This window comes from Vipera berus, assembly GCF_964194415.1.
Source record: "Vipera berus genome assembly, chromosome: 7".
NCBI classification, from domain to species: Eukaryota; Metazoa; Chordata; class Lepidosauria; order Squamata; family Viperidae; genus Vipera; species Vipera berus.
Window position 1 is genome coordinate 59,759,186 of NC_138209.1, and position 14,387 is coordinate 59,773,572.

Here is a 14,387-nt window from a genome sequence, read left to right on the forward strand (position 1 = left end):
GGGGCGCATGGGGCAGTTCTACACCCCCACCCCTGCCCTAGCTTGTTTTTTAGGTGTGCCTCAACCCCAAACTAGGGTTTATTTTTGGGGTAGGGCTTATATTAGGCCAACCCCAAAAAATCAAGCTTGGGCTTATTTGAGGAAAACACGGTACTTCACCATCTCAAAGATTTTACTTTTTTGAAAATCTGAGGGGAAAACAGTTAATCAGGTAAGCAATTGAGATTGTGGCTAATGTTTTCTTACAAATTTAGATGTTCTTTCTTTTGAATAAATCAATATTTATTTAATTTTATGGAGTTGTGAGTGGCATGAAGAAATATACTCTATAACACAGTAATGAAAAAAAAATGTAAGAACTCCTGGCTCTAATTGAAATGAACTACATTTTAATCTCATCTCTTGTTAAAATAACTGGAATATTGGGACTTCCAAGAAAACATACTTGGGATTACACTTTAACTTTGGATTCGATAAAATTGTTACCTATAGCAGGGGTCCCCAACCCCTGATTTACAGACCAGTACTGGTCTTCAGCCCATTGGGAACAGGGTCATGTCAGCAGCAGGTGAGGAGGTGAAGCTCCATTTGCACAAGTGTCGAGCACGCATGCAAAACCATCCCCTCCCCCGCCCACTGCCACTGCCGATCCACAGAGCCAAAAGGTTGGGGAACGTTGACCTATACCATTTGAAGGTTTCTTATTCACATTTACCATTCAAGGATATTTTCCTTAAAGACAAACTTTTTTGTTTCTGAGGAAAAAATGGAAAAGCCACATTTTGCAAACAACTGGCTGAACTCTTTGTTTTAAAGCTATTGGGAGACATATGCATAATACTTTGTATGAAACTGCCATTTGTAGAATGTCGAGAATGCCATTTACTGTACTTCTTTGCATGTAGAGAGGTTGCCACTGACAACTCAAGCCCTTAGCATTCTGATTGGTGAACACCATGAGATATCATATAAATGTATTAATATATATTGTAATAATGTAGCTGAAGATGAAATGTGAGGTCATGGGTATAGGAGCAAAAAGACATTTTAAAAGATCATCTATTTTTAGGGTGTAGAAATACAATAGTTGATATTGGTTCAGGTCTGCTGTTGGTTGCAAACTTGCTGGTTTTAACCACTGCAAGCATGCAAACGTAGCCAAGATTTAATTAGAATTTTGATATGATTTAGTACATTTGAATCTGAGCTTTGCTGGGTTGAATTCAAATAATCAGATTAGTTTTATTCACAAATTTGATTCATTATGATGAAGCATGAATGTGTAAAAGCCCATTAATTTACTGAGTAATGTACCCAGTTAAATTTGATGCATCACATTGATTAAGTTATTCAGACTTGATTCAAAGAAATGTGATCAAATTGATTCTAAATCAAAGCTCTGCACAATGTTACCAGCCATTAATCTCTTTGGTGTCTCACCCACTCTGCAGTAGGCAGTTAGTGATTAACAAAGATTAACAATAGAGGTTGGAATATGAAAGTTATACAAAGCCTTTTGAACTCTTATACATTGAACTGGAAATTATTAGAATCTCAAAGGAAATTCTAATTTTGAACCAAGTGCAAAATGAATGTACTTGCTTTGGGAGTCAAATTTTGCTAAAGTACAGAAAAGGACATTGAAGTAAGAACATAAAGTATCCTATAAAGCTAGAAGACCAAGATTCAAAACAGTCTGTTTATGTATTGAATTAAGAGCAGTTAAACTTTCAGTTTATGTATAGAAATTAATCTGATTTGCCTTGCAAAAAGCTTAGCACTGTGATTTGAATGAGCTGCCTAAAGATGATTCTGTTCTACTAGGGTCTTAGGGTGAATCCATCCACCAGTTCTGTAAGATACTTAACCATTTTTTTTTTTCAGGGTTTAGTGATTGAAAGAGTTGGACGCAGACCTCTTTTGATTGGGGGATTTGGTTTGATGTTTTTCTTCTTCGTCATACTTACTGTGTGTATGAGTCTACAGGTCCGTAAATGTTAATTGATTTATTTTATTTTAAATATGTTAAATCATCAAATTTAAACATTCTTTTTAATCATTCTTATATGCAACAAATATTAGATCTTTTCTGTGCAACTTTGAATTAGAATAATGAACAAATACTAATTTCCTTTTTCAACTATATTTAAGAAGCAAGTTCAAACTTTACATTGAAAATGTTACTGAGCATAATAATGAAGTACTCCCCCTAATTTTCAGTTTTAAATAAAATCTCCTTTTACAAAGATAAGAGCATACTTCTCAGGATCACAGCAATGGAGGTAGTGAAAATTGCTTTGAGGCACAGAAGTTTGCTCTACTTTTCCAAAGATCTGGGACTGCTCTGCATAGCTGTCTGCCCAAGAGCTCTTTGGTCTTGATGAACATGTGAGGTGCTGTGTTAGTGAGTTGCCTTCTCGCTTGTGAATATTGATTTTCTTTCATATTCTTATGAAATTTGAGTGTCAGAGCACTCCCCTCAATCTTGAATAACAAGGGGAAATGTAGAATTAAAACTTTGGGTTCATCCGAATGCATTTCTGATGGAAATGCCAAGCAACCCAACAGTCTTAGTTCTGGGTAATCAGAGACTATGATTAGGTATGGCCTAGGCCAGGGGTAGGCAACCTTGGCTCTTTTATGAGTGGTGGACTTCAACTCCCAGAATTTCTGAGCCAACCATGCTGGATAGGGAATTCTGGGAGTTGAAGTCCACGAGTAATGAAAGAGCCAAGGTTGCCTACCCCTGGCCTAGGCTGATTCTGATAGTCTGGCAAGAAGCAACAGAGTTGCCTGGCATTGAATAGAAAGCTGTCCCACCAGAGCAAGGACTTGCCCTCTCTCTTTTCGGATGTCTTCCACTGTAAATGTCTGAGATGTCTCAGCCTGTAGAAAGTGTTTCTGTTATTGTTCCCTTAATCTGAGTAATAAAGCTGGGGTTTATTTGCTACCCATGATATATTAATGACTAGAGTTTATTATTCTAAGCAGAAAATTAGATGTCATACAGACTTCCAAAGATAGGGTATCAGCAAAGTGGACTTTGTATCACTCTGAAAATATTGTTGTTGCTCTCTACAAGATGTCTGGGGATTTCTTCATATTTGTTCTGTGATTTTTTTTAATTGCCCAATAGCTATTCTGGATGGTTTAAAATAAAACATAATAAAAAGATACAATTTGAATAAAACACATACAATAAAATACAAAATAAAGACACTATATAAATTAATGTAGGTTTACATAAAAATAATTCATTTTTAATGTTACCATATATTTTTCAGGATCAAGCAGTCTGGCTTCGATATCTCAGTGTAGTCTGCATTCTTTCAATCATTGCCTCATTTTGTATCGGACCAGGTAATGACCCTCTTTTCAAATATGCTGACAGAAAGAGTTGTGTTGTTTTTTCTAATATAACTAAATGGCTCATACTATGGCCTGTAAAGTTGGATTAGTGTGAGATAAGGGGTAAAAGAGGAAAAACAAAATATCTGTAATAGTATAAAGTATTATGTCCTTCAGCTGATAGTAGACATATTGGAGCAGATGAGAAAGAAATACTTATTACGTTACATATCTAAGAATTTCACTGTTATATGCTTTTGAAAATGTCAGCTTGTAGTGATCACATAAATCTTCTCTAGGATGATTGGTCACCCACTTGGCCCTTCAAATCTTGCAATGGTGTACCCATTGCCCTTGTAATCACATATTATATGATTATAAATCTAAATATATAAATTAAAATCTATTACATTATTTACAGAATACAGCATAACAGAGTTGGAAGGGACCTTGGAGGTCTTCTAGTCCAACCCTCTGCCCAAGCAGGAGATCCTATAGTACCATTCCAGACAAATGCTGTCCAGTCTCTTCTTAAAAACCTCTAGTGTTGAAGGACCCACAACATCTGAAGGCAAGCGGTTCCACTGGTTGATTGTTCTCAATGTCAAGAAATTTCTCCTTACTTCTAGGTTGGATCTCTCTTCGTGAAGTTTCAGTCCGTTAGTTCTTTTCTTGCTCTCAGGTGCTTTGGAGAATAAATTGTCCCTCTCTTCTTTGTGACAGTTTCTCAAATATTGGAAGATTGCTGTCATGGCACCCCTAGTCATTTTTTTGTTAGACTAGACATACCCACTTCCTGCAAGTGCCTTGATCATTTTTGCTGTTCCCTGTACTCTTTCCAGAGTTACAATGTATTGTTTTTATCAGGGTGACCAGAACTGGACACTGTATTCCAAGTGTGGCAGTATATATCAGTTCTAATACTTAATGTGAACCTGATACTACTACTCTGTTGATGCAGCCTGAATTGGCATTTTTGCAGCTGCACACTGCTGACTTATATTTAAGTGGCTGACCACTAAGACTTCTGGATCCCTCTCACAATTACTGCTATAGAGCCAGGTACCACCTATGCTATATCTGTACATTTTGTTTTTCTTGCCTAAGTGTAAAACCTTACTTTTCTTGCTATTGAATTGCATTTTGTTAGATAGCTCCCAGTATTCAAGCCTGTCAAGATCTTTCTGGCTCTTATCTTTAAAGTGTTGGCTATTCCACCTAACTTGATGTCATTTTCAAATTTGATGAATTCCTATTTTATCCCCTCATCTAAATTGTTTATGAAGATGTTGATGGGTACTGGACTTAAGACAAAACCTTGTACCCTACTGCATACTTCCCTCCATGTAAATGTAATTCAATTGAGGACCACAAGTTGAGTGCGGTTTGTCAGCCAATTATGAATCCATCTGGTGGTGATACTGTCTATCCCATATTTTTCCATCTTACCAAGAAATAGATTGTGGTCTACTTTTTCAAATGCCTTACTGAAGTCCAAGTATACAGTATTGTGTTCACATCATCACACTAATTTAATCACTTTGTCAAAAAAATACAATAAGACTTGTTTGGTATGATCTGATTTTGACAAACCCATGGTTTATCTTCTTGGCTTCTACTAATAGTTTTGCTTGCTTCTAGATGTTCACAGATCTGTTTTTTATTATTTTTTTCAGGATCTTCCCAGGTATTGATGTCAGGCTGATTGGTCTCTAGTTTTCTGGATCTATTTTTTCCCCCTTTTTTTGAAATGGGAACCACATCAACTCTTTCCTAGTCCCCTGGTAATTCCTGGGGCTCCAGGTTCTTTGAAAGATTTAGTGGTTTAGTGGTTCTGAGATCACATCTGCCAGCAACTTCAGATATGTGGGAGGTAATCCATCTGGTAATGGTGATTTGAATTCTTCTAAGGTGGACAGGTGTTATCTTACCATTTTCTATTTTAACTTGTACTCCTAGTCTGTCTTTTATGAACTTTGGTAGATTAGGAGAGATGCGAAGAATAAATTAAGCAGTTCCACCTGCTGCCCATCATTTCTTTGCCATTTTGTTCCACTAGTGGACCAATCATTTCCTTGACTTTTTCTTGTTTTTTACATGTTGAAAAAAAACTTTTTAAAAATTATTTTTGACCATTTGTTGCAAGTCTTAGTTAATTCTGACCCTTAATTTTCTGAGTTTATCTTTGCAGATTTGGGCTATATATTCATATTCTACTTTAATTATGTGTCCCTCTTTCCATTTTTTTCAGGGAGCTTTTCAGTTTATCAGGGACTTTATCCATGCAATTTTCTTTTTCAGTAGTATTGTGGTGGATTGGGATTTTATAATCATATTTTTCAGAGTTTCCCAAGGTTCTTGAGTTATTTTCCCCTTTAAGATTTTCATCCATGGAATCCTTCCAAAGCTCTAAATTTGTTGAAATCAGCTCTTTTAAACTCTAAGACTAGTTTGATTTTATTCTATTGTTTTTGTCTGTATTGCACAGTCACTCTCCCCCAAAGTTCCTGCAGTTTCAACCCATTCTTAGTAAGAATTAAGTATAGTTGACCCTCTAGTTCAGGGGTGTCAAACTCAAATTCATTGAGGGCCACATCAGCATTATGGTTGCCCTTGGGGGGCCGGGTGGGTGTGGCCAGGTGGGCGTGGCCAGGTGGGCGTGGCCGGGTGGTCGGGTGGGCGTGGCCAGCTCAATGCTGCTCACTCAGTGCAGCTGACTCTTGGCTTCCATGTTTGCTAACTTAATGTTTTGTAGCATCATACCAGCAAAGTTTTGATTTTAATTTAATTTTCATGAATAAAATACTGTCCGGATTCATACACTCTGGGAAGTGATGGATTATTTAAAACATGAAGTACCAAATGAGCAATTAGCTGCATGTAGACCATCAGGCTACTTCATAAATCATGGTTATAAATCCGAATGATTAAAGACTAAGAAATATCATTATGTCTAAACTCATTATACAGATCCTTCCTCTAGCATCCCACAATAAACCTTAAAAGTGGGCCTTTAATTCTAAGTTAAGGTGGTGACTTTGTCAATTGCAGATAGTCCTCGACATACACCATTTCATTTTGTGACTGTTCAAAGTTGCAATGGCACTGAAAAACTTATGAATGTTTTTCACACTTATGACCATCACAGTATCCCCATACCCATATGATCAAAATTCGGATAGGTGGCAACCGGCTCATATTTAGGAGAGTTGCAGCGTCCCAGGGTCACATAATCACCTTTTGCAACCTTCTGACAGGCAAACTCAATGGGGAAGCCAGATTCACTTAACAACTGTGTTACTAAACACTTTAACAATTGTGGAAAAAAAGGTCGTAAAATGGGGCAAAACTCACTTAATGGTCTCAGCAACAGAAATTTTGGGCTCAATTGTGGTCATAAGTCAAAGACTACCTATATTGGCAAAGTAACTTCAGTTTTACACAGAAAAAAACCCAGATGCATAAAAGTAGGTCATGTTTGGACTATCTCATGGGTTGTTCAACCATCACAGAAGTCTCTATACTGGGATCTACTCTTCAAATCTATGCAACTTACCTTTTGCAGGATCCGGGCCAGGCCGGCTGGGTGCCTCTGCTCACCCACTTTCTCACCCTCAGCAGCGCCCGGCCCAGGAGCCCGTGCACCAGACCAGCCTGGCAGAGGAGCCAGAGTGGCTCTGCTGCTGGGGTGTGCCTTGGCCAGGGCGTCGCAGGATCTAGGCTGGGCCAGGCCAGCCGGGCACCTCCGCTTGCCCACGACACGCCTACCAGGGGCTCCTGCTGGTCCACACTCCAGCAGGCAGATCTTAGCTTCGTGCCACATCCCGTCTATGCCCAGCGCTGCCGCAGGTCACACTCAGGATAGGGAATGGTGCCATGGAGTGGCCGCCGGGTCAACTCCAGTCTGACCCACCTCCGCAGGCCGAGCTGCCGGGCTGACTGCTGGTCTTCTTCCAGTACCTGCACGTGCAGCTGGCCGGCGGCGCACCCTAAGGCTTCACCCTGCGGGGCGGGCTGGAGCACGTCGAGCCCCTCATCATCTCCAAGGTGAGTCTGCCGTGCAATCTCCACAGGGAGTGCAGGCTGCATGGCTCCGTGTGCAGGGAGGTCTGGAGCCAGGCGCGGCTGTTTCTCTGGCTGCCTCGAGTCCGCCTTCCCGCCCAGGCGCCTCTCCCCCTCGCCGGCTGAGTGTTGCTCACCCTCCCCCTGGCGTCCCACCTCGCTCCCTCCTGCCTCCTGCTCAGGCACAACTTCCCTGCGTTTCTGGGCCAGGCAACGCTCCGCAGCTCTGAGGAGACCTCAGTGCTCCGTGGCGAGTGAGAAGGGGTGGTGGATCAGGGCAAGGGGAGTCCTGCCAGGCAGGGAAAAGGCAGGCCCGGGGAACCCAGAGACTGTCCGCCCCCATCCGCACAGCAAGTAGGAAAAGGTCCCACTCACCTTTCCAGTCCTCCTGTTTCTTCCTCCGCTGACTCCACGTGCAGTCCAAAGAAGCAAAGAAGTTTGTGGGCAGTGCCACAAACCAAAGAAGTTCATTCAACAATTCAAACTTCGAGAGGTTTTTTTTTTGTGAGCAGTTTTAATTGATTGATTGAATTTTTTTAGTCCCACTTTTTTTTTTTTGGAACTGGGAGGAGGCAGCCTGGGAGCCGCAGGAGACGGCTCTGGCCAATGAGCTGTTGAGGGGCTAATGAGCTGCAAATGTTGCTGGGCTCCACCAGCCCATGTGCACTTGCCTCCTACTGAGCAAGTGCTCAGCTGGGCCGGCGCCAAGGTGGTGGGGGCCGGACCTTTGTAATTTCCAGGAGAGTTGTGTGGGCCGGATTCAATCATTTGGCAGGCCGTTTGTGGCCCGCGGGCCTTGTGTTTGACATGTCTGCTCTAGTTCCTTCTTCTATCTTTTGGAAGACAAAGTTGTCAACTAAGCTTGTCAGGAACCTGTTTGATCTCTCCCTTGATGTAGCATCAGTCTCCCAGTTGATGTCAGGGCAGTTAAAGTCCCCCTGTCATGGTTCCAATGAATGAGACAAATCAAACAGATTGGAGGCATATTATTTATCTAAAAAGTCTTAGTAATGAAATGAAACATCGGCACTCATGGAGGGATGCCAGAATCTGAAATCTCCTCCCCCCAAACCCATCATAACACACACACAATCCCCACCCTTACCTACACGTCATAAATCACATTATACAATTAGTTTTACATATGAGGGTTCACTTCCCATTCTGTATGCAGCTTTTTGCAATCTTATCACAACTTCTGGGTGATTCCTCCCTCCCAAATGAAGCAATTAAAATAACAGGCTGTATTGTCAGTGCAAAAACATGTCAAAGTTTGCAGCATTGACACCCCCATTACTACTGTGGTGTGTTTCCTGCACACTGTCACACATGACTCCATAGTTGCCTGCACCTGCTTTCACTCACAGCTTTGCAAAACAGTGACAGCAGGTGGGTAGTGAATTCCTAAGGGCAGGGAGAGGTTATGGAATGCAAGTGAACATTCTGTTGCTGAAGAAATTTTATCTACCAAGGCCAAGTCATGAAGAATGGTTGACCATAGCAAAAGAATTGAACTCAATTGAACTATGCACTCTTGGTGGCCCAGAGGAGAAGAGGGGAGTTACCTATGTGGATTTTTGTGGGAAAATTCCACAACTGACTGCTTCTGCCAGGCCTAGATGGATTATTTCAATAAAGCTACACACTTGGTTAATCTAAAGAACTGGTAGTTTCTTTTGTTGAAAGTGCCAAATGGGATGGTTGACATTAAGTCAATTCACACAGTACTGCCTGCCTGGATCCCATATGGAGGCCAAAGACCCAAGATGTCAGCAACAGGCAAAGAAATGGAAGAGAAGAAGAAGCTGGAGGAACCCCTGGCTCAAGAAGCCACAGGCGTGCATCCGGCGGGCACGTGTCCCAACAGAGCTCAAAAGCCAGAACCGCAAGCAGCCAAGCTACAAACCCAAAATGTCCTGCTATAAAATCAAGGTCTGCTGGCTGGGACATATATCTTGATGCCAGCCCCTCCCTCACAGATAGATCATATTTGTGCTGCTGGAACCTCTCATCTCTTATTAGGGCATCTTTTAAGGGTTTTACCAAGTCTTGGATTGGCTCCAGCTAGGGTATCGCTTGCTGCTGGGTGAGAGCAGGTGCTGCGTGCTGCTTGGATGAGATGATGGACGTCACCACTCTCAGGTGGTATTGTACAGAAGACAGCATCTGCAATGAAGTTGTTCCTCCCTGACAGATACTGGAATGTGAAGTTGAACCACTTAAAGTATTGGGCCCATTGGACCTGCTTAGGAGATAGCTTCCAGGGGGTCTTCAGCACTTCTAGGTTCTTATGATCTGTCCAGACCTCAAAGGGGATCTTGCTACCCCCCCAGGAACTGTCTCCATGTTAGGAGAGCCCATTGTACTGTGTAAGCTTCCTTTTCTCAGATAGCCCAGCACCTTTCAGTGTTGGACAACTTGCAAGACATGTAGGCACAGGATTGTAATTCCCCTTTTGCATTCCTTTCAAGTAGGACCACCCCCAATGCTACATCACTGGCATCTGCCTGCATTAAAAATGGATCCTTTGGGTCAGGGTGTTTCAGGACTGGCTCTGCAGTGAACAGGCACTTCAACTTTTCAAAAGCTGCCTGGCAATCAAGGGACCAATCCAAGGGCTGTCTAGGCTTTGGTTTTGCTTCTCCCTATGTCTTTGGCAAATTGGTGATTGGTAGGGCTATCTGGGCAAAAGTGGGGGATGAATTGGTGGTAAAAGTTTGTGAAGCCCAGGAAACTCTGTAGTTTCCACCAGTCGCTTTCCCAGCTTAAGGCTGCGGATGTGCGATTCAGCATACCAGGCTACCATGGGATCCTTGAAGTACCTCCCCAGGATCTGCATGAACACACCTAGATTGCCCAGCTCCCACACTCCAGCATTGTGAAGGGACACCAGCCATGCCACCCTCCAGGTTGGGCACCACTGCATGAACCTGGGCTGCATCGTCTGGGCACATTCCCTCATAGTGATCCATCTGGGCTACAAAGTGAGCCAACTTGCTCAAGTCCCCATCAAACCACACCATGGGTGATGGTCGCTCAATTCTCACCACAATGTACTCAGGCAGTAGGACCACTGAATCCTATCTGCTAGTGAAGAGACAATTTTGCTGGCCAAAGATGAAAAAGGACATAGAAGCTTATGTGGCCAGCTGCCCTGAAATGAATGCCTGGGAAGCCCCCACTCCCAGGTTACTGTAGCTGGGAGCCAACCTGATTAACCCCTGGGTGGTCTTTATTGTGGATTTGCCAGAGAGCACAGGCCTTGTAATTTGGACCATTACCAACATATTCTCCAAGCAGGCACATTTCGTGGTGTGCCCAAAGTTTCCCTCCACCCAATATTAGACCAGAATTAAAGCAGTGATGCTTATACTAATAATTTGTAGACAAGTACACACACAAAAGACCAGGAAGATAAAACACCTTCAAATTAGGTATCTTAAGAGAATTGGTCAGTTTGTCCTGTATCAAATTAAAATTGATTCCTTCCTTCAGGCAAAAAGTTGTGTATTTGGACCTTACGAACAGAAGATGGACTAAAAAAAATCATTAAATTTGTCAAATTGAGGGAAGTAAAAGGAGAAGACAATGGATAAGACTAGTATGATGTCATTGGAAGAACAATCGGGATTATTAAAATCAAGTCAGGATGCCAAGTATTCATTCTCATACCAGGACATGCCATTTACAAGGAATCAAACCTACTAGCTCTTGTTTGCATTTATCATTCTTTTTTAATGGAATATGGTAAAATATAATTAATTTTGGTATATAATGATCAATAATAATGATTGCTATGTCTGCAAATTATATATTTTATAACATTCTCATCTGTTTCTAACCAAATATCAAATATGTCTAATCAGATTTGATCTTATTTACAAGAGGATGAAAGGCCTCATGGCAACCCACTGCTGAGTAAACTTCAGCAATAGGTTCCTGGCCTGAATAGACCTCAGGCCTGTTTTTCTTATTAGGAATAGGTTTATGAAACACCTAATTTTTATCTCTTCCTTGCAGGTGGAATTCCATTTATCCTCACCGCAGAGTTCTTTCCACAGTCTCAGAGACCAGCAGCGTATATGATTGCAGGAGTAACCAACTGGCTCTGCAATTTCATAGTTGGACTCCTTTTCCCCTTCATTCAGGTATGGGCTCCAAATTACAAAAGGCACCAGAACTTTTTAAAAAGGGCAAAGTATGATTTGAAGTGAAATCTATGCTTAACTCTCTTGATCTAGTTATAGTGGCTTTTTTCAGTTTTTTAAAAAACATCTGATTTAACCCAAAGGTGCTTTTTCAAGAGGCAACTGGACTTTGTTATACTGTATTCTTTGAAGATGTTTTCGCTTCTCATTGAAGAAGCTTCTTCAGTCCCATAAAATATAAATAGGATAAAATAGAATTTTAAAATATTTAAATATTGTTATTTTAAAAAGAATGTATTTATTTATTTTTTATGTAAAAAAGAATAGTTTGGGTAAGTTATTACATGCAAACTATCATGGGCCAGGGATGTAAAAATAAAAACATAGGGCAATTTAAATAAAAAAATAATAGAAGAATTAATTGGAAAATACATAGGAAAAGACAAGTATGTTGATCTGTTCCTATTTTTGAGGCAACTTAATAAAGAAGTACTAATTTGCAAAACAAACAAACAAACAAACCCACACCTCCTTTTAAAAACATCCAAAAATGAGAAACCACAAACTCTTACCCAGCTCTTACCTTTAGGAAGTTTTTCCTTATATTTAAATAAAGCTTTGTTGTTGTTGTTAGCTGCGAAGTCGTGTCCGACTCATCGCGACCCTATGGACAACATTCCTCCAGGCCTTCCTGTCTTCTACCATCTTCTGGAGTCCATTTAAGCTCACGCCTACTGCTTCAGTGACTCCATCCAGCCACCTCATTCTCTGTCGTCCCCTTCTTCTCTTGCCCTCGATCTTTCCCAGCATTAGGCTCTTCTCCAGTGAGTCCTTCCTTCTCATTAGGTGGCCAAAGTATTTGAGTTTTAGCTTCAGGATCTGGCCTTCTAAAGAGCAGTCAGGATTGATCTCCTCTAGGACTGACCGGTTTGATCGCCTTGCAGTCCAAGGGACTCGCAGGAGTCTTCTCCAGCACCATAGTTCAAAGGCCTCAATTCTTTGGCGCTCAGCCTTTCTTATGGTCCACCTTTCACTGCCATACATTGCAACTGGGAAGACCATAGCCTTGACTATACGCACTTTTGTTGACAGGGTGATGTCTCTGCTTTTTAGTGTGCTGTCTAGATTTGCCATGGCTTTCCTTCCCAGGAGCAAGCGTCTTTTAATTTCTTGGCTACAGTCCCCATCTGCAGTGATCTTGGAGCCCAGGAAAACAAAATCTGTCACTACCTCCATTTCTTCCCCATCTATTTGCCAGGAATTGAGAGGGCCAGATGCCATGATCTTGGTTTTCTTAATGTTAAGTTTCAACCCAAGTTTTGCACTCTCCTTCTTCACCCGCAACAAGAGGCTCTTTAGTTCTTCTTCACTTTCTGCCATTAGAGTGGTATCATCTGCGTATCTTAGGTTGTTGATATTTCTTCCGGCAATCTTAATTCCAACTTTTGATTCATCTAGCCCTGCCTTTCTCATGATGTGCTCTGCATATAAGTTAAATAGGCAGGGCGACAGTATACAGCCTTGCCGGACTCCTTTCCCAATTTTGAACCAATCAGTGGTTCCGTGTCCAGTTCTCACTGTTGCTTCTTGACCCGCATATAGGTTTCTCAAGAGACAAATAAGATGGTATGGTACTCCCATCTCTTTAAGAACTTGCCACAGTTTGTTATGATCCACACAATCAAAGGCTTTAGCATAGTCAATGAAGCAGAAGTAGATGTTTTTCTGGAACTCCCTAGCTTTCTCCATGATCCAGCGTATGTTGGCAATTTGATCTCTAGTTCCTCTGCCTCTTCGAAATCCTGCTTGTACTTCTGGTAGTTCTCGATCCACATACTGCTGAAGTCTAGCTTGTAGGATTTTAAGCATGACTTTACTAGCATGAGAAATGAGTGCAATGGTGCGATAGTTTGAACATTCTTTGGCACTGCCTTTCTTTGGAATTGGAATGTAAACTGATCTTTTCCAATCCTGTGGCCACTGTTGCGTTTTCCAAATTTGCTGGCAAATTGAGTGTAGCACTTTTACTGCACTGTCTTTTAAGATTTTGAATAGCTCAGCTGGAATACTGTCACCTCCACTAGCTTTGTTGTTGCTCAGCTTTTCTAAGGCCCACTTCACTTCACATTCTAGGATGTCTGGCTCGAGGTCAGTGACCACCTCATTGTGATTATCTGGGACGTTAAGCTCATTCTTGTATAGTTCTTCTGTGTAATTTTGCCACCTCTTCTTAATCTCTTCTGCCTCTGTTAGGTCCCTGCCATTTTGGTCCTTTATCATGCCCATTTTTGCATGGAATGTTCCCTTCATCTCTCCAATTTGCTTGAAAAGATCTCTGGTCCTCCCTATTCTATTGTTTTTTTTCTATTTCTTTGCACTGTTCACTTAAGAAGGCATTCTTATCTCTTCTAGCTATTCTCTGGAATTCTGCATTCAATTGGGCATATCTATGTTTTTCTCAAGGGACGCGGTGGCTCAGTGGGTTAGGACGCTGAGCTTGTCGATCGGAAGGTCGGCAGTTTGGCGGGTCGAATCCCGAGTGCCGCGTAACAGAGTGAGCGCCTGTTACTCGTCCCAGCTTCTGCCAACCTAGCAGTTCGAAAGCACGTAAAAATGCAAGTAGAAAAATAGGGACCACTACGGTGGGAAGGTAACAGCGTTCCGTGCGCCTTTGGCGTCTAGTCATGCTGGCCACATGACCACGGAGACGTCCTCGGACAAGCGCTGGCTCTTCGGCTTTGAAACGGAGATGAGCACCGGCCCCTAGAGTCGGAAACGACTAGCACGCATGTGCGGGGGAACCTTTACCTTTACCTTTATGTTTTTCTC

General features: G+C 41.8%; 1 protein-coding gene across 1 annotated transcript in view; it reads left to right on the top strand.

Moving 5' to 3' along the window:
• SLC2A9 (solute carrier family 2 member 9) overlaps positions 1-14,387 on the top strand; it is a 60,289-nt gene that overhangs the window by 42,551 nt on the left and 3,351 nt on the right. The window contains exons 9-11 of the mRNA XM_081332284.1: positions 1,885-1,986; positions 3,285-3,360; positions 11,431-11,558. Of these exons, the coding sequence (XP_081188410.1) occupies positions 1,885-1,986; positions 3,285-3,360; positions 11,431-11,558 (306 nt within the window). The remainder of the gene's footprint in view (positions 1-1,884; positions 1,987-3,284; positions 3,361-11,430; positions 11,559-14,387) is intronic.